At 36.2% G+C, this 27,715-nt stretch overlaps 1 protein-coding gene across 1 annotated transcript in view; it reads left to right on the forward strand.

Annotated features, from left to right (window-relative positions):
• The window catches only part of ENPEP (glutamyl aminopeptidase), a 103,560-nt gene extending 78,776 nt beyond the window's left edge, over window positions 1-24,784 (forward strand). The window contains exons 12-20 of the mRNA XM_060088564.1: window positions 4,214-4,350; window positions 4,478-4,533; window positions 11,412-11,562; window positions 12,740-12,813; window positions 12,919-13,023; window positions 13,112-13,282; window positions 15,382-15,522; window positions 23,337-23,415; window positions 24,437-24,784. Of these exons, the coding sequence (XP_059944547.1) occupies window positions 4,214-4,350; window positions 4,478-4,533; window positions 11,412-11,562; window positions 12,740-12,813; window positions 12,919-13,023; window positions 13,112-13,282; window positions 15,382-15,522; window positions 23,337-23,415; window positions 24,437-24,583 (1,061 nt within the window). The 3' untranslated portion in view covers window positions 24,584-24,784. The remainder of the gene's footprint in view (window positions 1-4,213; window positions 4,351-4,477; window positions 4,534-11,411; window positions 11,563-12,739; window positions 12,814-12,918; window positions 13,024-13,111; window positions 13,283-15,381; window positions 15,523-23,336; window positions 23,416-24,436) is intronic.
• The last annotated feature ends 2,931 nt before the right edge of the window (window positions 24,785-27,715 follow it).

Raw genomic sequence — 27,715 nt, forward strand, 5'->3', positions numbered from 1 at the left:
GCCTATGATAATCCTTCATCACGGTAGTCAGATTGCATTTTTTCCCGATTCCTACTTATTATACATTACATATTAATCCTACATCTTTCTTTTCAGGGAGATTCTCTAGGCTACTTGCTGAGATTTAGATGGGACTCTATAATTATTACTAACACAATCAATATTTCCTTGAATAAGTAATTTGTTGAAAACACTGTCACAAATGGATAACCAATCCATTTTTACAATGGATCATGTTAGTCTTCGTTTCAGAGACTGAACTTTTCTTCCTTGACCCCAAATGCTTTTTTTTTTTAACTGTAACTAGTCAGAATACTAGTGGAATTTTTAAAAGATATTTTTGATGTGGGACATTTTTAAAGTCTTTATTGAATTTGTTATTGTTTCTGTTTTATGTGTTGGTTTTTTGGCCACAAGGCATGTGGGATCTTAGCTCCCTGACCAGGGATCGAACCCACACCCCCTGCATTGGAAGGTGAAGTCTTAACCACTGGACTGCCAGGGAAGTCCCCCCAAATTCTGATAGTGCATCCTACTTGAAATTTTTAGGTCTCTAAATATAATTTGTGTGTAATTAGTCAAAAAATACTACTCTTGTGTATTTCAGCTGTTTTTCTACTAACTGATACACAAATTTAGTAAGATAGATATAAACTGTCATTTTACACAGAAAAATAACTTGCTTAAAGGATCGATGAAACACAGTATTTATGTCCACAAAGAAAAATGTTTCCTTCTCTAGAAATTTCAGGCTGTCACAAGCTGTCTAGTTGACTGAAGCTTGTTATAATTATTTATATAAAATAGTCTATTAGAGAACTATTATGCATGCTATGTTATTGAAATCTGAGTTGAAACTAGCCTCTGGATGAAATTTTGAAAAGATAATTATCAGACAAATAATAGAAGGAAAAAATTTTTCTAGAAAGAGCCCCTATCCAGAAAGAATTCGTTCACCACTTTTATGTGTAAAACTAGCAAGAAATAGCACAAAACATTTTTTTTTTTTTTTGTGGTATGCGGGCCTCTCACTGTTGTGCCCTCTGCCGTTGCAGAACACAGGCTCCGCACACGCAGGCCCAGCGGCCATGGCTCACGGGACCAGCCGCTCCGCGGCATGTGGGATCTTCCTAGACCGGGGCACAAACCCGTGTCCCCTGCATCGGCAGGTGGACTCTCAACCACTGCGCCACCAGGGAAGCCCAGCACAAAACAATTTATAAACTGAATGATAGAGTGCTATGTGTCCATTAAATTTAAATCTCCATATATAGAAAATGAAATTGCAAAGTGCTTACAATATAATTTCAAATGAAAAGGATTAATAATAATAAACACAGTAAGGTTCCATTATGTGTATTGTGTGTTCGTATGTACATATATATGTAAGATACATACATGCACACAAGATAAAAACAATGTCAACTGGTGGTGGGTAATTTATGTATTCTTCATTATACTCTTTTTGTATTTTCCAAATACATATTTGGAGCCTAAAGAACACATACTACTGCTATAATCAGAAAATTCTTAATAGTAATTGGAGAAACAGAATGAAACATACACCCTTACTTCTATGCACCACCTGGAATAGGCATCAATATTTTAGTCCTATTTACTTCATTATGCAACTAAACAACCCAACAGTATTTTGTTGTTGACAACTGTTCCAAGAGTAGCATGAACTTGGAAAGTCTGGTAACTACTGACTTCCTGGATCTCAGCTTCCTCATCTATAAGTGGGAAAAATCACTGTAACTCTAGACAGGCTTAACTAGGTATATATAAAGCACACTAAAATACTGCAGTATTTGGATGGATTGCCAGGAACTTCTCAATGTTATTTATATTTGCTTTGCTATTTATAGAACTGGCGGCATATCCCCTTTCATAATAATGGGGATAGCTACCATCTGTTGGACACATAACTATGTGACCAACACTTTACCTATGTTATTTTATTTAATCTTCACAACAGCCCTGTGAGGGATTTTTATCCCTACTTCCCTCATGATGAACTGAGACACAGAGATGTCAAGTGATTTGGCCAAGATCACACAGCTAGTAAGTCATAGAGCAATGATTTTATCCTCAGTCTCTCAGACTGGAAAGTTCATGCTCTTTCTCCTATAACATATGGCTCTGTGCTTAAGCAAGAGGCTCTCCTCCTGATACAAACATTCAAAGTGTATGGCTGCCAAAAGATTAGCTTCCTTTCAACAACCTGTCCATGGGAGAATGACAAAGAAAGATAAATACTACATGAGTGAGGTAAAGGTTTACAATTTGTCAAGAACCTACTCTGAACGTTCCTAAAGAAACTTATTGTCTTATTGAAGAGTTTACTTATATATTATGGAAAACTACTGTGTCCTGGATATCTTCCAAACCTTGTGAATGCTTCCAAAATTTAAAACATCTTTCCTCCCAAACTGACTCATCTTCCTCTATTCTGTAAGGGCAACACCATTATTCATCCAATCACGCAAGCTATTTTTCCCTCCTCTAACTGTCCTCATCAACTCAGAAAAAGGACGGTGTTGATTTTACCAGTGATGTGTCTCTTGAACACATCACCTATTTTCATCATCTCCACATTAGTGTAAGGCCTCATTCTCTCTTGCCCTAGATTATTACAGTAGACTCTAGAATCTCCTTCCCATACCACCATCAAAATTATCTTTCTAGAAACAGGCTGGAGCATATTATTTCCCTGCTTAAAAATCTTCTCTATTCTTACCATCTCTCAGAAGATGGACTTCTTGGGCTTCCCTGGTGGCTCAGTGGTTAAGAATCTGCCTGCCAATGTAGGGGACAGGGGTTTGAGCTCTGCTCCGGGAAGATCCCACATGCCGTGGAGCAACTAAGCCCATGAGCCACAACTACTGAGCCCACGTGCCACAACTACTGAAGCCCATGTGCCTAGAGCCCATGCTCTGCAATGAGAAGCCATCGCAGTGAGAAGCCCGTGCACTGCAAAGAAGAGTGGCCCCCGCTCACCACAACTAGAGAAAGCCCGTACGCAGCAACAAAAGACCTAGAGAAAGCCCGTATGCAGCAACGAAAGACCCAACGCAGCCAAAATAAATATAAATAAATTAAAAAAAAAAAAAAAAAAAAAAGAAGATGGACTTAACACAGCTTGTGGCTCTTCACACTGAGGCCTCACTTTTACTTCCAGCCTCATCCCCTATTTTCCAATATCACATCCCACATTATCACTACATTAAACTATTTGAAATTATTTAAATATACTAAGTATTCCCACATCATTATTTAAATTGCATATTGTCCACACAAACAAAGGAGTATATAAGTATAAAAGTACAGGATGCTAACGAACACCCTAATGTTCATTAGCTAATGCTAACAAACACTGGTCATGTCAGAGCATAACTATTATTTTGAGTAGTTTTTACTTAAAACATAAGTCTTTGTTCCTCAATGTTGAACTTCCAAAATCTATATCCTAGAGCCTTATGTAAATTCTGAATGCTACTTCAGAAAGTTAATTTGGTAAATCCATTGATGAAAAAACATTGATGTAATCAATTGAAATAAGGAAGCAGAAGACTTTACAAAGATAAATAAAATTGGGAGAACGAGCAGGAAATGGACCACAAAATCAAGAATGTTGTATTTGGATTTTAGTCCTATTGCAAGCCTTCTTGACATTTTAAAAGCATTACTGACCCTCAAATCATTGCTCTGCTTAGCAATCACCATTTCCATCAATTTGAATGTTGATTTTAATAAACAAAGTATTCTAAATGCTTACATTTTTATCCCCTCCCCAGGCTGCCCCAGTGAATATTCTTTGTGTAGTTAATCCATCACGATTAAGAATATATGGATTACCCTCAAAGGGCATGGACTTCTCTGTCTTTAAGCATTGTTTTACTTATTGAAGGATTGACAAGCACAGAATTATTTCACCCATATGACAAGCTTCTGCCAGTAAGAAATAATAATAAGTCACAAATTAGAGGACACTTATTTATGTTACTTATTTCTTTTTCAGCTCACGCACCACAATGACATGTTAAAGTTAGGCAACTAAATAAGAATTAGGCTTTGGGGCTTCGGATCCAAATCAAACTTGACTCCTTGAGCTAATATTTCTTTTCTTTTCTTTTTACCCTCTGGGTCTAATTTCTCTGTGTTTATAGTATGTGCTAACATGTTTCTCATTAGTGTTTATTTACTACCACAGGAATCACTTTGAACTCTCCTAAACCTAGTGGAAACACTTTTCTCAAAATAAACCCAGACCATATTGGGTTTTATCGTGTAAATTATGAAGTATCAACTTGGGAATGGATAGCTACCAATCTTTCCCTCAACCACAAGGTAAGAATAGCAATGGTTGTGAATTGTTTTCTTTTTGTTCTAAGAACAGCATAATAATGACATTAATTTTTCAACACGCTTTGTTTTAAGATTCATGTTTCTTACCTTTTTTTCTTTCTCTTCCCAGTACTTTTCTCCTGCTGATCGTGCAAGTCTTATTGATGACGCTTTTGCCTTGGCAAGGTGGGTTTTGGAATGAGATTCAATCATTTAAAATACTGTGGATCTTGTCATAAATCTTTTTTAAAATGAATTACAACAAAGTACTAATTTATAGTTTAAAATATCTGAAGCCACTATTTACGACATTATTTTTTTCCATAACTTTTTTAAAAACTAATATGAGCCTTATAGCTAAAATATTGATATCAACTCTTAACATACACAAAAACTCACCTACCCTATTGACTTTAGATAGGGTTTGTCTAATCAGAGTCCTTGAGCTAATTAGGAGTGACACTTGCAAATGTGCAAAAGTGTACTGTCGTAATTTGATTTATTAAAAAGACCAACAGTGTGTTTCATTAACTCATCTCTGTGAGCCCAAGCCCATTGTAAGATTTTATGGTTAGAGTTGTCAAATCTTATTCAGGTCACTGGGGTAAGAAGTATGAGACATAGCACCCTAGGATTGAATTAAGGTACCGTTTAGGAAATTTGAATTTTTTTCTCATGGCCGGAAGGTAACTTATACTTAGAAAAAAAACAACCTACACTTTGAAAAAAATAATCAACATAGATTGGGGTAGTGTAAGAGTAGTAACCACAGTACCTTTGAGATATTTTTCTCAGGTAGTCTAACACTAGTAATTCAACAAGTATTTTTTGAATTTCTGGCACTTTTGTAGAAGCTAGGGACACAGCCAACTTGCTTTGCTGGCTTTGTAGTGGCCTCATTTTAGACACAAGCAAGGTACTGAGAATGAGATGCTAGTTCCTCAGGAAGCCTCATGGCCCCTTTTTCTGGGTTAGGTGTCCCTTTTATGGGGTCCTGCATATCCGATAACATTATATTGTCAATGCTTATTAATTATCCATCTCATCCACCAAACTGCAAGTTTCACAAAAGTAGGCATCTAGATCATGTTCCTATTCATTTTATCCCCAGCTCCTAACTGTGCCCGGCCCCTAGTAGATGTTCATTAAATATAAGCTGAATACATGGCTGGAAGGATAGTATAGCAGCACTAAAGGCATGGGAGAACTATTTTACATGGACTCCCTAGATAGTATACTGGAAGTCAGAAAACATTTGTGACATTTTTAAGGAGGGAATTTATAGGGTTAAAAAACAAGCTCTCAAACCAGGTTAAAATCCTGGTTCTGAATAACCTCAAGAAAGTTTCTTAACCTGTCTCTGCTTCAATTGCATTGTTAGTAAAATGGAGATGACCTTATAAGACTCTCATGAGGAACAAATGAAATAATGCACATAAAGGACACCAAACATTGTCTGGTCTTTAGGAAGTGCTCAATAGATTGTATTACTTGATGAAAAAGCATCCACCATTGTTTAGTAGCAGCAAAGAAGCATTTAGAAAAGCTCTTATGAATTTCCAATCTAGATTCCCTTTGTAGGTAACAGACAACTTGATTCTCTTTGGTGAATCTCCAAGTTTAATCTCCTGGATATGTAACAGATTAATTATTTTCATTACACTATGGTATGTCAATCACTCATTTAATAAATATTAATTGAGCACCTACTCTGTACCTGGTATTGTGTAGACTGGGGAAATTAAGTGGTGAAAGAAAATGATCAACATTTTAGGGAATTCCTTGGCGGTCCAGTGGTTAGGACTCCACGCTTTCACCGTGGAGGGCACGGGTTCAATCCCTGACCAAGGAACTAAGAGCCCGAAAGCTATGTGGTGCGGCCGAAAAATTAAAAAAATAAACATTTTAAAACATAATAGGACCATTTAGATTTTTTTTTTTCAGGAAAACTCTCCTGTGAATACATTGTGATCTTTTCCAAAGTTTAGAATCTTGGCTGTTAGAAATTACACAGAGCTGTAACAACCTTATAGTTTAATTTCCATCACAACACAATGCAGACAGTTCTTTTGCTTTAAGAAGTGAAAGCCTCTTCAACAGTGAGAGGCCCGCATACCGCAAAAAAAAGCAAAAAAAAAAAAAAAAAAAGAAGTGAAAGCCTCTTGAACAGCTTTCTCTGAGGAACTGTGTATAAAGCAGATAACTCATACAACTGAACGACTTTCTCACATTTGCTCAGCTCCTTGGCCATAGCCCATAAAATTTTGAAGAGCTTCAGAAAGGTAGAATGTGAAACAAATTTGAAAGCCAAGAAACATGTAGAATTACACAGCAACGAATCCAGAAAATACCTTAGCTATCACCTGAAAAATCGCCTGAGCTATTGAGTTATCACCCAATTTCCTTCTGTAATGCATGAGGTAAAAGGGACTCAAAGAGAAACAGACCCCACCTGTGTTGGTTAGAGTCAGGTCCAGATCACTCTGAATCTTTGGAGAAAAGCAGAAATGCGTAGTTAGATAGGTAAGTGCATGTGGCTGGATTAGAATTTACACAGTTCTACTCTGGTATTCAAAAAGAAATGGAACTATTGTTTCATCAGCAAGACTAAAAGGGCGGATCTAAATACAAAAATATTCTTGATACCCCTGCCCCGAGATTTGAAGAGCTAGTACTCTTACTGCCCTGGATGGAATATCCAGCTGGGCACATTTGTTGAAGGAGTAAAAATTCACCCAGTCACTTCTGAGTCCCCACAACAGACTCACTTCAACTATATGCCCTGCCCAGTAAAACCCTCAAATGTTCAACTTCATTTAAAGTTCCTCCCAACCCCCAGCTCAGGCTAGTTTCAGGCCAGCCCCCTGCAATGGGAACAAAGCGCTTAATTTCCTCTCTGTTTTGCTGCATGGAACTTCTACTTCTCACCATGCTGCCTCTGATTCCTCCAGAGTGTTAAGGCAAGGAGAGCAGAAGGAGGGCAGATGAAGGCAAGAAAGATCCTGACATGCTGTCTACTTTTGGTCCTCTCTGAACTTTGTAGATGTTTAACACTGATCCTTTTCCTTGTGTGGTGCTTTCACGGAATATGTACCATCCACACACATTCCATGGCCAAGGGTCTTTCTCCTGCAGTTCCTTGAGGTGAGGAAGTGAAAACCTCTGAACCACATCCAGTCTATAGGAAGTATTCATATATCCTTTCCCCTGACAAAGTCTGGAAGGATGGGCAACCTCATGCAGTCCTATATCTTCACTCTGATGTCAGAGCAGTAGCAACCACAGTCTCTCATCCTTTAGATTTCTTGGGGTATCAGACACCAGACCACTGTGCCCCCAAGCTCCAGGGTACACAGATAAAACTCTGCAAGTGGTTCCATTAAAGCCCCTTTTCTAGGCTTCATGTGAGGGGAAAAGCATCCTACACCCTCCTGTCCCCTGTGGGAGGACAGCATTCACAGTACACTGACAGAATCCTCCAAAAGCCCTCTTCTAAAATGTCCCCCTCTCCCCCTTTGCTGCTCCAATCTCTTTTGCAGGCTGGTAGTGGGCTATCAGCTAAGGGTCACAAAAACCTGTTCCTAACCATGTCAGTCCTAAGTTGATGGGCCTGCGTCTTACTTTGGAGTATAGGTTAAGGGGCTTGGTTTGGAGGCCTTGCCAAAACTGAAACAGGAAAAATCCTTTTTTTGTCTACCTGTTACAGATTTTTTATCTTTTCAGTAGCTTATATGGCACTCTGCAGCCCACTGTGTGCCAAAGAGAGTGGGTGAGGAACAGCACAAGGGAAAGCAGAGAGTGCTGGCTAGCAGGCACATGGGAGGGACCAGGAGTTCCTAGGCAAGGGAAGAATGGCAGAAAGGATGGCTTCAAAGGCCCCCTAAGCTAATGATCCAAACAGACTTTCAGTCGGGCTTCAAGGTGTAGTGGCTCCAGTGATATCCAAGGTGAGGGCCAGGCTAGCAAATAAAGACCACAAGATGAACATCAGCCACGCCAAGATGACAGACTTCTAGGTACACCAGATTTACCATTTTACAGGTGCTAACAGAGCTGACCAGACCACAACACAGAACTAGATACGCAACTTTTCCCCCCCTATCAAGGACTGCCTTTTAAAGAAGGGAGTAGGGGAATGCAGAAAGACTCCAAAAGGGATCCAGCTGATTGCAAAGAGACTGTTTTAAGCCAGAAATCTGAATTTAATTAGTAAGTTAACATCGAGAGGCCAGACACATGGGAAGTTTTCAAAAGTCTCCATACCATCTGAAGGCTCTGCTGAAGAACGAGAGCCCATGGGGTCAGTTCTATCTTCCTAACCACCTCTCTCAACCATTTCTAATGTCCCATTCAAAAGCCATGTTTGGTAAGACACTATGTTTAATTTGAGCTTCTTGGAGAAGGACTGTGCAGACTTTCCAGGTCACACCAGAGGAAGCAAAAACAAACCTTTTGTTCCAGATTCCCCAATCTTCTGGGTACCTCAGTCCAAGACAGGAGAGCAAGAATTCCCTCAAAAGACCTCTTTGTTTTCTTCTTCTTCTTTACAGCATTTTGTGAGAACTTTAAGTTATAGCCTCCATCCTCTCCACACTATAGATTACAGGACAATTCTAGGATTTAAGTTCCTCCGGTTGGACTCTTACTATAAATGGAAGATTTTTGAACAAGGAAAATCCTCAACCAAATCTGGCTTTCAGAGCTGCTGCTGGTCTATGGATTTAACAGAGTTTGAGACTCAAAGCTGAGTGAAAATGCTGTCTTAGGTTGAGTTCCCTCAAAGCAGTCTGAAATGGAGGTTCCTGAATAGGTGGTTTATTGAGAGAGTACTCTCGAGAGATAGGGAGTGAGAGAAGCAGGCTGGGGCAGGGAAAAAGGCTGAGCAACAATATGGTCTCAGCTGGAGTCTAGCTTTGCCAGATTCCAGTAGGAAGCCATATCCATGAACTGTACTACAGAGTGGATCCAACTTGAGGGAAGCAGGCTGGCCTGTTGCATTCCTAAATCAGACAATTAATGGCCAGGGGTGGGGGTAGCATAACCTTTTAAGCGAGATGGATGTATTTGGTCAAGGGCTATTCTCTGAGGAAGGTGCAGCTAGGAGCCAACACAGCACTGTAAGGGGGTCTGGGAGGGAAGGGCACTATACATGTCTTTGTTCTAAAAACAGATTCTTCACTCGTCATCCCAGTAGTATCAGCATTGCCTAAGAACTTATGAGAAACGCAACTTCTTAGGCCCTACTCCAGACCTGCTGAATCTGAAATTCTAGGGATAGGGCCCAAGGGTATGTGATTAACAAACTTTCCAGGTGTTACTGATACATGCGCAAACTTGAGAATCATGATTCTAAATGATACTGCTCTTCCTCGGAAGTATCAAATACCACAGAGTAACATGATTTGTGGGAAATGAAAAGTGCATCAACTTAATTCTCGAAATATTATCTCTATAATAACCAGCAAAAAATTCACTCTCAGTCCAGTGTTCTGACCATGTGACTCAAACTTAAACAAGTGATACCAAAGTGGAACAACTGCACAGCTATCAAGTATGTTGAAAAAACAAGGTACTAGGATAGGATATTGATTTTTTCAACAGTTAAATATATAGTATTTCATCAGGGCCTCTAACCTTTGGATCATTGGATTACTTCCTTACTTCTACTTATGCTAATTTAGCCAATTCTTTTGGCCTTTGTAACCAAGACCCATTCCTTCTAATCTTTTCACCTACTATAAATGTGCAGCCCACTAGGTTTCTAACCAAATTACCTGTCATTCTTCCTGAACTTTCATTAGCCTTTTTGTTAATTTGATCCTCAGAGCAACAATTATTCTTCATAAGTAGTCTAAGAAAATACTGACTGGACTGTTACACAACTGACTGTTGCGCTATCCACCCGGGAAAATAGAGAATCATTCAAATTAGAAAATTCTCAAGTTTCAAATGTCAACATAAAATTCTACAATTTTTTTTTTTACTCAACAAACATTCTCAATAAAACACTCCATTTCTCAATATTATTTATACTTTTAATAAGACAAGCTGAATGCTCCAAAATATAAATTCTTCTAAATAAGATCAGGAACTGAGAAAATAGGAGAAATCAGCTCTCTGAACTGAAAACAAACTGTATCATATCACATTAGTGCAAATCATATGATACCAAAGGTGTTTATTCTTATCTAGCTCTCCAATACCAGTTTATCTTCTTATCAACTCTCAGGGGAGAAATCAAGATATGGTTACATTATTTGCCATTCACAAAAAATGACCTCAAATATACTAGAACTCAATGCATCAGTATTACTTTCTCAATAATTTAAAGTTTATTCTTTAATTCTAACTTTCAAAATGTAATTTGGAAAGACAGATTCCCATCTAAGATTCTTTCCAAAACCTAGGCTGAAATTTGAGGCATAACAGATTTCTGAGAACATTATTTCAAAAGGCTCCAAAATCTTTTCTAAGGAGGAAGAAACTGAACTCTTTAATTTTTGAAATGTTGATGGTAACTTCACATTTTTTTGAGAAACAAAATCTATTTTTATTATCAATATTATTGGGAAATGTACAAAAAAGTGAGATGTTTTTATGGGAAATATAAGTTCAATTGGAATGTTTTAAACATTCATGGTTCTCGAGTACTGTTATATTTCCTATTCATGTCAAATGTAAAAAAATTCAATACAATACACTTATAAAGGTGTATTTGTATACTACAATCAGCTCGTGAACCTAAAGTTTAAAAGTTTCTATTTGTCAATATTAACTGTATAGCTAAATGGCTTTTGTTTTATCTAAAATTCTACCATAGCAATTTTTCAAATGCACACCTTAATGTTCTGTCTTCCCCTTTATTACTGAACATATGAAAGCACTAATACATCATTGTGAACAAACCTCTTTGATTGGGCCTTAACAGTAATGCATTTTCTTAATTGTTTAATGGAAGGGTTCTCATTAACATTGAAGTCTATGATCCCCATATTAGTACTTTCAGTCGAAGGAAACTAGTCTATGGTTTTTAATTTACTGTGGGCTTTTTTTTTCTTTCTTAGAGCTCAACTTCTAAGTTACAAGGAGGCTCTGAACTTGACCAAGTATCTCAAAATGGAAGAGGAATTTTTACCATGGAAGAGAGTCATTCCAGCTGTAACCTATATTATTAGCATGTTTGAAGATGATAAAGAGCTATACCCTATGATTGAGGTAATGTTAATGCTATATCTTATGTAAGGAGATGTTTAGCCATTAGCAGAATAGGAAGATTTCTGAGAGAAGGAGCTCCTGGGAAACACAAAAGCATATCTTGCCTGCCAAGTGAAATCAAAGAAAATTATAATGACTTGACTAATCAAATCAAAGAGATGTTATTTGTTTTTTCAACTTGAAATGTATCAGTATTTCTGGTTCAGTATACCACTTAAAGGTGTATTTTAGTGTTAGAAGCAATACAATAGTTAATATTTTATTTAAAATAAACAACATTTTGGGCTTCCCTTGTGGCGCAGTGGTTGAGAGTCTGCCTGCCGATGCAGAGGACATGGGTTCATGCCCCAGTCCGGGAAGATCCCACATGCTGCGGAGGCCCGTGTACCGCAAAAAAATTTAAAAATTTAAAAAAATAAAATATAAACAACATTTCAAACCATAGATACAAACTAGCTCCTATTTTTAATGGATTTATCTATGTTAAAATGAATCTATTCTCATCAAAATATGACATCATTTTTCCTTATTCTTACTGCTATTATTTCCACATTGAGATTTCACTATAAGATAGTCATTCTAAATGCTTTTCTTGGCTTTGTGATTTCTGAAGCACTTTCGCAGGACACTTGTAATTTTAAACAAATTCTGGATTCCAATCTCTAGCTCTTCCACTTTCTTTATGAAAGAACTTGGACAAATGCTTTCATATTTGTGAGTCTTTGTTTCCTTTGTACAATAGGAATGTCAGCAATTGGCTGCCTATGGTAATGGAATAGTGAGAATCATATAATATAAATGCCATTTTTAAATCCTAAGGCAATATACAAATATTAGTTATCATTTCATCGATACTTGAGCAATCTTCCTTAGTGCAGTAAGTATGTCAGGTGTTATTCTATTTATTACACATGTTAACTAAGAAGTGGAGGTTAAAAGGGGCTTACCCAAAGTTCTATAAAACATTAGAGAGTGATCCAGGATGTTCTTATGTTCAGGACTGAAGTAAAATTACAATGTTATAAAAACTTTAATACATCCCTTTCCTAGGACAGGCCCAAAGTTCTCTGAGCTAGTAGGGGAAAAGATTACCACAGGGAATTGTAGATTATAATAAACGGGAGACTGTTGCTAAATAGTAAATTATTACTCACTCTGCATGGTGCTTTTATTTCAGAAATACTTCCGAGATCAAGTGAAGCCCATTGCAAATTCTCTGGGATGGAATGATACTGGAGACCACCTCACAAAGTTATTTTTTACTTTTTTAAAAATTAATATTCATTTAGTATTTGTGTATGTTAAGACATGTTGAAAAGTGCTTAAGGCCCCAGCTCTGTGTGTTTCTTTTCTTAGATTACTCCGTGCCTCGGTATTAGGGCTCGCGTGCAAGGTGGGAGACAGTGATGCCTTGAACAACGCTTCCCAGCTATTTCAGGAGTGGCTAACTGGGACTGTAAGGTAACTGTTCACCATGTTTTCATTTCTGGAAGACTTTAAACTGAGAAATGAGGAATTAAAATCTCTGAAATACTGTTTCTTCTTCTAGCCTTCCTGTAAATCTCAGGCTTCTGGTATATCAGTATGGAATGCAGAACTCTGGCAATGAGACTTCATGGAACTACACTCTTCAGCAATACCAGAAAACTTCATTAGCTCAAGAAAAAGAAAAGCTATTGAATGGATTAGCATCAGTGAAGAATGTTACTCTTTTGTCAAGGTAAGCTGGAACTTTTGAAAAAATTACATGTATTGGTACTTGATAATTTATATGTCACAGTCTCTTTAAAATGCTAATTATGGATGATATGTTTCCAAGAAAATCTATTAAATAATTTTTTCCTGGCAAGAAACAAAATATCCCTGTAAGAGCTGCTTAAAAAATAAACACATGTAATCTCATATAAAAAATTCTGGAGAGGAGGGCTTCCCTGGTGGCGCAGTGATTGAGAGTCCGCCTGCCGATGCAGGGGACACGGGTTCGTGCCCCAGTCCGGGAAGATCCCACACGCCGCGGAGCGGCTAGGCCTGTGAGCCATGGCCGCTGAGCCTGCACGTCCAGAGCCTGTGCTCTGCAATGGGAGAGGCCACAACAGTGAGAGGCCCGCATACCGCAAAAGAAAAAAAAAATTCTGGCGGTAGGGAGTTTCCGGTTGTGTACAGTGGTTCAACGTTTTCATCTAAGACCTAGGCTCTTTCTCTTTCTTTTCTGCCATCCTCTACATGTTGGATGTCTTATGACTTCCAGAGCTCCAAGCATTTTGCCTTCACACAAATACATCCAATGGAAGAAGGACAGGAGCAAAAGAGCTTCTCCTCACAAGGCTCTGTCTTTTATGATAAGTGGTCAGTTATCTCCACTTCCCCTCATAATCCAGAACTAGGTTACCCTTGATCATTCTGGGTTATACTCTGGATCTACCATTTGATCGTTTGCTGACTAGGATGAACTTGAATTCCTTTGACTGATTTGGGCCAATCATGATACTCTGAGGATGGGGTAGTAGTTTACCTTCCCTAGGATCAAGGATACCTTGACCCAAGCCCAGAACAAAACTGGTCTCTGTCAGCAGAGGAGTGTCTGCCACAACATGCATAGACATACACCCAAAAGGTATTTACATTCCACTGAGAAGGTACAAAGACTGCTTGAAGCCCATCTATGAATGTTCTCCCACTCCACATTTATGTCTCAAATCAACTAGCTTCTGCCTTTTTTATTTTTTGCTTAGTTATGGTTTCTGAGTTATTTACTTCATTCATTTAAACAACACTTAAGATGTCCTTTCTATGTACAGGTATATAGATTGTAGGAATAAAAATGAACAAGAATGAAATCTATCCTTGAGAAACTTATAGGTTCCTGGGAGAGGCAGAACATAAATAGTAAATTACAATGCGATAACCAATCTGTAAGGACTACCAGAAGCAGTTTGCTTTTACTTAGCAGGGCTAACAATACACTTTCACCATCTTACCTTAGGGTTATATGTGAATTCTCCGTCTCTCTGCCCTAAGATAGTCTATCAAGAACTTGATCATCTTGACATTCCACAAAACATTATATTGATTCATTACTTTGATGGCATTGTGCTAATTGCATATGATGAGAAAATTAGCAAGTACTTAGATGCCTTACTAAGACTCTTGTGAACTACAGGATAAGAGATAAATTGTACAAAATTCAGGAGCCCACCACACCAGTGCAGTTCCTGGAAGTTTACCAGAGCATGTTCAGATATTCCCTCTGGGTACAGCCATGGCATAAATTTAATAAAAATCTATTGATTTGGTCACTTAATTTATCTTGCACTTATTTGCATTATACTATAATTATAGCCAACTAATCCAACCATACAAATTACATTAGAAAGTTGTTTTTTACAATCTAGGGAAGAGCAAATAAGACTTAACTGTAATCCCATATAAAATAATTACTTTCCTTTAATTTGCTGGGTTTGGGTTTTTTTTAGTATAATGGAATAACCAGGTAAAATGGATGAAGTGCTTCTATTAAATACAATTAATTTTTTAAATTAATAGTTGAAATTGTGGTTGTTTTTAGTACCTCCAAAATAATTTAAATGTTCCTAAAGTTTACACTACACTAGTCCTCAAAATTATAGGTTGTTCTTTAAAAAGTTAAATATTTTAGAAAATATTAAATTTTGTTTTATCATTTATCTTACTTAATTGACTGTGTCAATTGGTGACTCAAGAATTGAATTACTGGAATGAAAGAGATGTTCTATTGGAATTTAGCTAAGGGTGAACACTAAAAGTTCATTTTGAATTGTGTTTCTGTTTGGCTTCTCTTAGATATCTGGATTTGCTCAAGGACTCAAATCTTATTAAAACTCAGGATGTGTTTACAGTCATTCGATACATCTCACGTAATAGCTATGGGAAGACTATGGCCTGGAATTGGATACAGCTCAACTGGGAATATCTAGTCAACAGGTGAGATGATCAGATTAATGGTTTATTGTTCTCTTTGTCTGATACCATCTACAAGTTCTTTCTTTTTTCTCTTTTCTGTGCTTTCTCTGACATCTATACGATATCTGAAATGGCATATTATCAGAGGTAAGGATCATGGTATTTTCCTTCCAGGGAAGCAATATACTAGTTAATTTTAAGCATAATTCCTTTTCTGGAAAGTAGTGTTTCCAACTGATCAACAGAATTTTGAAATCTGCAAAGATGACTAAGCATTATTTTTAGTTTGGTTAAAACAAGTTAATTCTGCCTATTGTGCTAGCACCTAGCATAATGTCAGGCACATATTAAGTTCTCAATTAATTTTTAATGAAAACGAAATGATAATTCCTGGATCTGGGTTCCCATTAGAGCCCTACATCTACTGAGTTCATATGGATAACTTTTGCCACCCTTAACCAGATAATTAAGCTTTGGGTATTTTGAAAATTTCTTTTTTTAAAATTTTTATTGGAGTATAGTTGTTTTACAATGTTGTATTAGTTTCTACTGTACAGCAAAGTGAATCAGCTATACATATACATATATCCTCTTTTTTTGGATTTCCTTCCCATTTAGGTCACCACAGCACATTAAGTAGAGTTCCCTGTGCTATACAGTATGTTCTCATTAGTTGTCTATTTTATACATAGCATCAATAGTGTATATATGTCAATCCCAATCTCCCAATTCCTCCCTTCTTAAAAGCAAACTATATTTCCCGGGCAATAGCAGTTTTAAAATAAGTAGCAAGGACAAGAGATGAGCAAATGAGCTAAAGAGATACTTTCCTAAATTTCTTATTTCTTCAGCCTCATATGGAAGAAATGTTGCTACTCTTGGTCTTGATCCTCTAAATTTAATGCTTATTTCCATTAAAAAGATACTTCTTTGACAGAGTATAAAATATAGATTATATGTCCCAAACAAATATGTAAACACTGACCAAAGAACTATGCCATCTGTAATCCCCATACCAAGAAATGGCCTCTGTCATCTCCTCCTAATCTCTCCTGTCTTCCCTTCAGCACTGCCTAGTGCATAATGACCACCTTATCAGAAATACTAACTGCAAAGATAACTTTTTATTTCTATACTCTTTTCTACCCTACAATTAACCAGTGTGCCATTATGTTCATTCACATTTCTTATCCTTCTGAGATCCAAATTATATCTCTAGCTCTCAGCAAAGATACCCTACATTGCTTTTGCTTACGTGTGATAAATTTTTGCCTTTTGTATTCTTGCAACTATTGAATGTAACTGCTCATCCATTTCTATGAAGATTGATTGGCATGCTTGTGTATGTGTGTGTGTGTGGTGTGTATATGATGCTCTGTTCATCTGTTTATAATTGTTTCAATAAACTATTTGGTTTAGAATTAATAAATCTACCTATTAAGAACATGTTATCTGGAGGTAATAGTTCATATTATGCAAGGTAGTACTTTCCATTTTGAAAGATATATGCCTAATGACATGTACTGTGTATTTTGTTTTAATTGAAAAGACTACACAACTTTTTTGGGGGGTACATGCTGTAAGAAACCTATGTAGATGAAGAACAATGCTTACTATTAAATTATTGTGAAAATATAAGTAAATAATATTCTATTTTGCATAATAAAGTGGGCACTTCCTTATTGTTTATTAAACAGAATATTTCTCAAGGCTTATTTGAATTGCTGTCATGCGAGTTATTTCAAATAATGCATATTTCATTTTTAAAAATTAGTTCATTGTTATACCTCTTAAGAATTAAGAAGTAGGAAAAAGAACAGGTGTTACATTGCCATAAAGTCATAAACAGTTGGCCTTAAAATAAATCTATTAGACCTAATGTTGAAATTTTCAGGAAAAACAAATTGATGAACTATTTGCAGTGCTAGTTCCAAAACCCTCTCCCAAGGCTTTTAATATTTCTTCATAGTCTAATGATCTAATTCTCATGACGTATCATTTCAAATAGCCTAAAACATAAAATTATATAATAACCACATGTCAGAAACAAAAAAGCTCAATATTACTTATGGTTAGTTTGAAAAAAATATAACTTCCCCATTAAAATTGGATAAGACAAATTAAACAGAAATGAGCCAAGCGTTAGTCAAATATTTTCAAACTCTTAAATGTTTTCCAGACTTCAGAATGTGTGGTTTTATTTCCTTTGTTTCTGAACAATTTATTGTCATCTTAAAATAAATAAACTGTTTTATAAAGCTTTTGTTATGTGATTTTTATGACAGCTGATGGCCACACCACTAATGTCCTTTCCAGCTTGAGACTTAACCACAAAGTTCCAAAGATACTTCAGAAATTATTGTTTGCTTTTGTTTATTCCACTAAACTCTTACATGAAACTATGAAGTTGAATGAACTCAATAAGCCAATATAGTGTGGTGTGATAAAGTCTGATTTTAATTTATGACTATGAATGAAAAATTAAGTCAATGGGACATGACTGAAGTCATTTAAACAGTATCTCATAAACAAGATAATTTAATAAGCACTTAACTAAAAGTTTTAAGTGCATCAAAACCATTTCTTCTGGATAACGTAATAGTACTTACATAAATATTAAATCCAAGAAGATTATTTTTACATAATTATTTTTCAAAATATTTAAGATATAATTAAATCCTTATTTTCATTTTAAAAGTAATCAATATGATAAATATACAGCATATTTCCCCTTAAATGGTACACTTCATATGATGGTTTCTTGGAATGAACATATTTTGTTTTTATATTTCTGATATATATACAGGTAGTTGCAGTTTTTATTCAATCTATTCATTGCTAATTTCTAAATATATTCTTCAATTTTTAGTCACAAAGAACAAAACAGAAGAGGAATATTATAGAAATTATAGAAAGTCACTGGAAAAACTGTTTTCTTACCTGTAATAACAGACTTTCTTTGAATCTGTAAAATATCATTACAGGAACTTAGTGTGATTTCCTTTTTTAAAATCTCAGTTTTCTTATTACAAAATAGGTGTGTATTGTTTTGCACAAAATGCAGATAAGCAAAAATAAGGATACAAAAATCACCCATAATCCTACCACCTAAAAATAACCTCTGTTGTCACACTGCTGTTTTTCCTTGAGTCATTTTCCTATGGTTGTTCATTTATTTACAGAAATGGAATTATATTAGACATATGGTTTTATAACCTGCTTCTTCTTATATTATCCTATATTGTGGATATCTTTTCATGTCTTTAAGTATGCTTCTTCGATGTTATTTTAAATTCTCAGTCATATTTCAATGTGTAGATACATCTTAGTTTACTTAGCCAATCTCCATCTGTTGGATAATAAAATTGTTCCAAACTTTCCACTGTATAAATGATGTATTGATGGACATCTTTGAAACTGAACCTCTGTTCTCTTTGAACATCCTTGAGAATTTCCTTAGGATACAAATAATAGTAGAAGTAATATTGCTGTGTTAAAGGACGTGTTCATTTTTAGAGTTTCTGATGAATGCTGCAAAACTGTCATCCACAACAAAATTTACTATTAACTTTGCCTATTTTTCCAACCCTTGCCAATACTCAGTGCTGTCATTTAAAAATATTCTTGCTAATTGAGTACATGAACTGATATCTCATTTTAAATTATAATTCTTTCATCCTGTAAATATTGTGGAACATCTACTATGTGCTAGGCACAGTGCTTGGTACTCAAGGTACAACAGTATACAAGGAGAAACAGATCTGGTTCTCTGTTCTCATGGAGCTTAGAGTCTAATAATGAAGATCAATATTAAGTAAAGAATCACACAAATACATGTAGTACAGTTAAAACTGTAATAACTACAAATAGAAGAGGTTCAGGGTTCACTGAAAGAGTGTAATGGGGAAACTGACCAAGTCAAGAGAAGTTGAAGGTTAAGGGGTTTCCTAAGGGAGTAATGATTGAGCTGAATTCTGAAGGAAGGACAGGAGTGAATTATATGAACAGGAGGCAAAGCTTTCCTGGCTGCATGCTACTATCAGAAAAGAGAAAAGATAAGGGCTAAGTTTTTCAGGGTCACATTAAGATTTGGGCTTTTGTTCTAAGAGCAATGATAAGGTCACTACAGGTTTTAAGTAAGAAAGTAAAATGATCAATTTTACTCTGAAAAGAAAGCTCTGGTGGTAAAGTAAAGCACAGACCAGAGCGAATTTGGGGAAAGCAATTACAGAGTTATTGGGGTAGTCCCAGCAAAAGACAGTGAGGGACTGTACTATGGATATAATGGTGAAGATGAAAAGATAAGAACATTTAGAATTTGGCAGATTAGAAATGGGAGGCAAGTGAGGTGACTAGAATAAAATGTCTAGATTTCCAGAAAAGGTTTGCAGAAGAACCATGAGTTCAGATATATCTATCTATCTATATATATATCTATCTGCCTTTTGAGTCTCCTTTGAGATGTTAAAGCGGAGATTGTTTCAAGGAAGTTAGAGTCCCTTGCCAAATGCTGCTTAAGGTTTGAATAAATCAAAGAATAAAAATGCTCATTAAACTTATTGGTAACTCAGAAAGAGTCTTTCAGTGGAGTGGTGGGGGCAAAACTCAAATGGAAGCAAATCAATATATCAGTCAGTAGTAAGACAATGGAGGCAAGAAATGTAGAGAAGCCTCTTGAAAAGTTTAACTATGAATGGGGAGGTGAGAGAAGACATTAAGAGAGTGATGCCAGATCAAGGGAGAGGATTTTCCCTTTTTTTATATGGAAGATATTTTAATATGTTTAATATACTTAAAAGCTGACGAGACAGATCCAGTGAAGAGTGAGAGATTTAATATGTAAGACAGGAAAAGATTTTTTAAAAATTCATGTTTTTGAGAAAGTGAGGGAGAAATAGGAACCAAAGCATGGATGATAGAAGGAAAACACGTATATTTATATGTTTGTAAGCTAAAAGATGTAGAGGTTACTATGTATTTTCTCTGTGAATTAGAAGACAAGATCATCTGAGGAGGAAGGGAAGAGGGAGAGTGTTTGGAGGTTTTAAGAGAGTGAAAACATTTGCAAAAGGCAATTCAAAGAGGAAGAGAATGAGTTGACCAGGATAATGCAGGACTGTCAATGTGAAGGGCCCATTTAAGATTGACAGCCATGAATTTATAGTGAAACAATATGGGGAAAGTTGGGTGACCTCCCTTGACAGAATGTGTCCACATGGTACAAACAAAGGATATGAGCAGTTAATTTCACCCGAAGCTGGAGTTTTGCCAGACTCAAATTATTGAAATATAAGACAGCTTAGGGCTTAGGCAAAAATGTTACTGAAAATGGTAGACCATGGAATCTAAACTATATAAGGAAACAAGTAAAAGCAAAGGAAGAGCTGATGATCCAGAAGAAAACAGGGGTAGGGATGGTCAATGGGTCAGAAATCCAGATAAAGTCAAAGAATGGTCATAGTGGAAAGTGAATGGTAAATTATGTCATGGAGCATGCATAAATTAATAATTTTAGAGTCAGAGTACCTATGGATAATCATAAGGTATGATGATGGGAATTGGTGGCTGGAGTAGAGTGGAGAAAATACCATTGAAAATGAGGAGGTCAAGAAACTAAGGTGTTAAGCTGTTATATCTTCATCCATGTGGACCTTGAAATCATGGCCTGAAGTAGAAAGGATGATAGGAGCCAGGTGCCAAAGTGTATCATAAATGAGATGAAGGGGAAGAACCTGAAGGAACAGAGGTTCTTAAAGAGAGAGTGGAGGAATAATGGTTTGGAATCCACAATGGGGAGCATGACCACACCAATTCCCTTTCTGGCCTGGTGCTATGGAGGATGTGGGAAAATAAACATTCTCCAAATAAGTAGTACTCCCTGTAAAGGGGCAGTTCCAGAGGGCCAGGTGGCGGGTTTGAGAGGTTGGGCAGCTCTAGACAGCTAAGTCAGAGGCAAGGAGGTACACACATTATAAGGACAGTGTTGAGCATAGATGACTGAGATTCTTACATTTTGGATAATGGCTGATGACATTAAGTAAAGGGAAACTGCTTGCCTTAGATTTCTAAGAGAAGAAAGATGAAAGACATAATGGATTTAAATTCAACGGTGTCTGTGATAAGAGTGAACACGACCTAGTATACTGAAATTGTGGATAATTATTAGAACATTTCATCTGTTTCCATTAGTACATTTTCTCTTTATGTTTCTTTTGAAAACTGCTGATTCATTCCTTTGCTAATTTCATGTTGGCATATTTCTCCCTATTGCCAATCTGTAAGAGTTCTTTTTATAGTGAAAATATTTGCCCTTTTTAAAACAAAATAATAAATTTTTACTTTTAATTCTATGGCAGTTTTTCTTTAGTATAAAATTTTGTAATGTGTATGTGACAAACTTTATTACTTTTTATTTCACGATTTCTGCTTCTGTTATGTGATAAATTTTAAATGTAAAATTTCTCCTAATGTTTGCTTACCTCTTTATATATTGATATATTTCCTTTATCTTTCCCCAACATTCCAACAGTTCAAGGTTTATACATAATTCTTGTGATTATTTTTCTTACACTGTGATTAATTGGGATGAAATTTTTACCTGTATTACAATGATTTGTAATTTGTTCTATAAGGAAATTTCTGATTCTTGCTCTTTAAGAGAGAAAATGCAAAAGAGATAGGAATAGAATATTATCTCTAAAGTGCTATCTTTGCACCCAGCTTCAAGTGTCTTTGCTTAGCAGGCTGATATAGATCATAACCCCAAATATGCAAGCAGCTAATAAAGCTTTTTGAAAGCAGAGTAAATAGCCTATATTCAAATTCCTGTGCCTGCTGGAAGACACATAGAGTATTAGTTAGGATAAAGGTGATAGAGCTATTCTGCTGTAACAGAAACACAGAAATGCAGCAGCTTAAAGGACATAAATAATTATTTCTCACTCAGGTTGGTCTCCTGAAGTGAGCATTCCAAGTTGTTAGGGTAGTCTGACCTTATTCTATCTGTGTGGTTGAAGTTTGGAAGAAGGGGAGGGGGAAAAATAAAAAAGTCCAAGGCAAGGCATTTCCCTTTACTTAAGCAAGGAGGTGGAAGTTGAACATATCACTTCTTTTTTTAAAAAATTAATTATTTATTTATTATTTTGGCTGCATTGGGTCTTCGTTGTTGTGCATGGGCTCTCTCCAGTTGTGGCAAGCAGGGGCTTCTCTTTGTTGTGGTGTGCGGGCTTCTCATTGTGGTGGCTTCTCTTGTTACGGAGCACGGGCTCTAGGCACACAGGCTTCAGTAGTTGTGGCTCGCGGTCTCTACAGCACAGGCTCAGTAGTTGTGGCGCACGGGCTTAGTTGCTCCACAGCATGTGGGATCTTCCCGGACCAGGGCTGGAACCCATGCCCCCTGCATTAGCAGGCGGATTCTTAACCACTGCGCCACCAGGGAAGCCCAGAACATATCACTTTTGTTCATATTCCACTGATGAGAACTGGATCACCTGTCTGCACCTAGCTCTGAGGAAGGCTGAGAAATGTCATCTGACTGTGGTTCTCATGTGTGCAGGAATAAAGGAGAACAGATATGGGGAATGTAAAAAGCAGTCTACCATCTCTGAGTAAGTGGTGTGGATATGTCTAGAAAAAGAAGTGTAGAATTTGCTGAGAATTTCTCCTAAATGGATTTTAAATTAAATATGTTTACTTACTGTGTTTTGTACTTTCTGTACTTTGAAAATTACTTTTTAAAAAACTCCCAAAATAAAAAGGATATGTCTGCATTTAGAGAAAATATTTAAAGTTCTGGGCACTTATATACCCTTTTCCTCCCCTAAATTTCTCTTCAGATATACACTCAATGACAGAAACCTTGGCCGGATTGTCACTATAGCAGAGTCTTTCAACACTGAACTACAACTCTGGCAGGTATGAAGATAAATTCCTCTATACTTGTCAAGGAAGGAACAGAATTAATTTTTTTTCTAGGAGAAGTGATATTTTCTCTATTCAGATCCCAGAAGACAAGAAAAAACAAATAATTCTTATATATAATTAAATGTACACCTAGTTTTTTCTAAACTGAAAAAAATTCAAACAACCAAGAAATAAATAAAGTTTAAAAGTTGAGAAAAGTGAGGCCTTAGGAGGATTAGAAGGCTCCATGAGACCATTTTGTTTATCAAAGCATGAACAGTATGTCTCCCCTTTCCAGGTAAATGTAATCCTGGGATAAGCTGGTCAAGAATTGATTCCTTTCTGAATTCACAGTTTTGGAATTTCAAAACTAAGCCCAAATCTTTCAGATCTCAAATATCTCAATTCCAAGGGGGTAGGGAATGTTCATTCATGTTGCACAAATAGAGATTGTATGAATTTTCAGTACCTGTGTTAGATATTGGAATGTTACATTCCTCTGTATTAAGAAACAAAATAATCCTTATTTTTATAAATAGCAAATACTACTATGGTGGAGTTTGGGGGAGGATTTTGGAGGGAAGAGGGAAAATGAACCAAGTTTAACAGAGATTTTTTGATGAGCCCTCAATAAATGAACTGAATGTGTATTAAAATACTCCAGACTCCTGGAATGAAAGCCATCATTCCACAGACCAGATTTTCCAGGGAACACCTTGGGGAATGTGCAGAAAATTGAGAAACCTGAAGAAGCAGAAAGAGCATGCCAGCCACCAGTGTGCTGCTCTCCTTCCCCAATACATCAGGGCCTTTTTTGTGTGACATGCTGCCAGGTGTCCAAAAGCCATGGGTAATGATTGCTAATCTGAGAGATGGGCTCAATCTAAATGATGCACCAGAAAATGTATCTCAATGTTATTCAGTGATACTGAATGTCCAGGGAAGAAGAAAATAAATCCAGAGTGTAAAGAAAATCCTTGAAGAATAATTGGGCTTAAAATTACTTTCTTAATTATTTCCTTCTCTTTTATAGGTGGAGAGCTTTTTCAAAAGATATCCAGAAGCTGGAGCAGGAGAAAAACCTAGGGAGCAAGTGCTGGAAACAGTGAAAAACAATATCGAGTGGCTAAAACAAAACAGAGACACCATAAGAGATTGGTTTTTTGATGTGAATGGTTAATGTGTTCAAATATCATATTTTAATTTTGTGACTGTATTGTTTCTCCCGTTAAATATTTGGTGGCCTAATTTACAAGCACTCTGGAGGGAGTCTTATACATAGATACTGCTTTTGCTAAGTACTTTAAATTGTTCCTCTTTGTTTATGAAGATACTAACAGAGTAGTTAATGTACTCAGGGATTTCTTCTAAGTGTGCTTCATAGGAGATTCTTTACAAACTGAAGAGAATTTAATAGCCATTTTAATGTCTTTAAATATCATTCTTTGTATCTTAAATCTGTGAAAATAGAACAATTTGGTCTTAGCTTTACATTTTTAGTACCAAAGAAAAACCACTTAATCTTCTCTCTTGATTGATTTTTAAAGTTTAAATACCAGTACTTGAGGGACCAATATTATCATCTTAATCTTTATTTTATTATTCAGAATTACACAGATCTAATATCATTGTATTCACATATGTTTTACTCCTTTAAATCTTATCAAAGTAACCTGGGCTTAAATTTTACTCTAGGATTGCATGAGTTAGCCAAAGAAATGCCCGACTGTTGCCTTTGTTCTCATAAAATCAAAAAAGAACTCTCCTCTCCTTTTTAAAATAAAACTGAATGATTACCTTGAAAAAATACATTGTTTTCCAGTGTCATTTTACTCTTGAATAATAATGACTGCAGCATCCCCCAAATAATTTAGCAGGAGGCAAATAAGATTCAAGAACCCAATCTTTTTCACGCTTGGCACTCTGTCATCTTGCTCCATTCCCTACAAAGCTCCTTCAAATAAGCTATGAAATTAAAGGGAAGATAGTGCTTAACTCTACTCCATGGATTTTAGGGGAAAAGGGCTAAATAACTGGAAACAGATTAGGAAAGAGAGAAGGCTGATTATTCCATAAAACTATATGGAATTAGAATTTAGCTTTGACCTAACCTAGCAATCTAAGTGTGAAAATGGGGAAATCCATGGATGTCTCCAACATGACTCTGCATATGTGAGGATATATCTTCTTATATATAACTTTTATGCATAAATCCTTAGATCCTAATCCATACAGAATGGCATTGATCAAATTTATATTCATGACTTGATTAAAGACATCAATTTTGTAGAAGCTGGTGGCAAGAACATGTTTAATATGGCACTTGATGCCTAGCAGATCCACAATACAAGTCCAATAGGCAGAAAAGATGGTAAATTACTATGTTCCAACCTGCTATATCTGGAAATCTAAATTTATTTGGAACCTTCAGAAGTATAAGATAATTTAAGATTGGTTTGGTGATAATTGAAGCACATGGGAACAATCAAAATCTTAGCTTTGACTTTACATAAAAATGTGCCCTAATCAAGGACTCTCAAATTTTGTAACCTTTCCTATCGCTGTATCTTAATTATCACTTTTCAATCCACATAGCTAAACTGGCAAATTCAAATGTAGACTGGGCGGGGGCGGGGGGGAGACAAAAAAAGAAGAAATTTTCAGACTAAAACTTTTAAAGTATTATTTTAAATTACTTCAGAAGAAAAAAACACATTAACATCATAAATCGTCAGGAAAAAAAAAGGTCCCACTATCCTCATGGGGATTAACACCCTAACTTCAAATTGACCGCAATCAAAACCAGCACTTGAAGTCTATGTATTGTATCAAGTGGACAAATAAGGAAGTGGGATCGTTTATCCTTCTGCTTTATGGAATAAATTCTTAAAAGAAAAATATAAATTTGAGGCGGATGGTAAATGAAACAGATTCCAAGTTGCCTACAAGTCATTCTGTTCCATTCCACTTTAAGCACTAAAACTGAGAATGAATTGCTTAGTTCTCTTTAGCCCAGGTGAAAAAGAACTGTGCACACTTTGTTATGACACCACTAGCCAATCAGGCCCTTCTCAAACAGTATCTGGTTTTTAGAAGGCTGATGACCAATAGACAGATCTATGCCAAGAACAGTTTGCTACTGTGCTTTCTTGGTTGTGTCATGATTTTTACAGGGAAAAAATTTAGTATGTTGTATCCAAAATTAAACCACAGTAAACCATCAACTTTAAAGAATTAATTGGAAGAAATGATCAGCAAAGTCATGTAGCAAGAAGCAGTGCCAGTAATAATGATTGCCTCCCCCTAGGTAGTTTATTTCTATATTGCCGATCATTGCTGTGCACCCACATAAATATAAAGTAGGAGTTTAAATAATAAACTATGAATATAAAAGTGACCAGCAGGGAAGTTCTGGGGAGCAGAGATCTACAGCTGGGTTGAAGACAATGGTACTCCTACGGTTACCCTCCATGTTGGTGAAGTGTTAGTCCAAAAATAGATAAATATAAGGTGGGAACAAAAATCTAGAATGGTAATTCTCAAAGGGGATTAAGAAGCAGGGAACAGAAGGAAGAAAGTAGGATAACCAGTGGAGCTTTCCAAAGCTTTGCTAAATAATAATAACAGTGATAGTAGTAATAATACTAATACTCCTCATAATAGCAAACTCCTTTTTATACCAAGCCCTGTTCTAAACACAAGCACTCCACATACATCAATTTCTATATTTAAACTTTACAAAAACCCCATGAGGTAGGTACTGTAAATATCCCCATTTTACAGATGGAGAAACAGACAGAGAAGTAACAAAACTTGCCCAAGGCCAAAAAATAGTATCTGGCATAAGCCAGAATTTGAACCTAGTCAGTTTATCACCAGAATCTATGTACTTAACCACATAGTAAAGTAGAAACATGTGCTTTAAAATTAAAGTGACCTGAGTTTGAATCTCAACTACTTGCCTTTAATCTCTCTATTGTTCAGTTTCCTCATCTATAAAGTGGGGATAAAAATAATCACTACCTCACTGCGTTGTTGTGAGGATTAAATGCAAAAATACGTGTAACGGACGCATGTATAGGAAATGATAATCACTCAACATTAGATGCTATTATTGTTACTATTATGATATCTCCTAGTCCCCATTTAAGACACCCGTTTGGAGAATAAAGTTGGGTTCAGGAATAACCAAACCTGAGCAACTAAAGGCACTAAGGAAAGGCAGTGTGTCAGATTATGTTATTGTTCATTAATAGTCACTGGCCCTCCCTGGAGAGAATTCCATTATCTTACCCCACTGAAGTCTAACATG

The sequence above is a fragment of the Mesoplodon densirostris genome, chromosome 1 (assembly GCF_025265405.1).
Source record: "Mesoplodon densirostris isolate mMesDen1 chromosome 1, mMesDen1 primary haplotype, whole genome shotgun sequence".
NCBI classification, from domain to species: domain Eukaryota; kingdom Metazoa; phylum Chordata; class Mammalia; order Artiodactyla; family Ziphiidae; genus Mesoplodon; species Mesoplodon densirostris.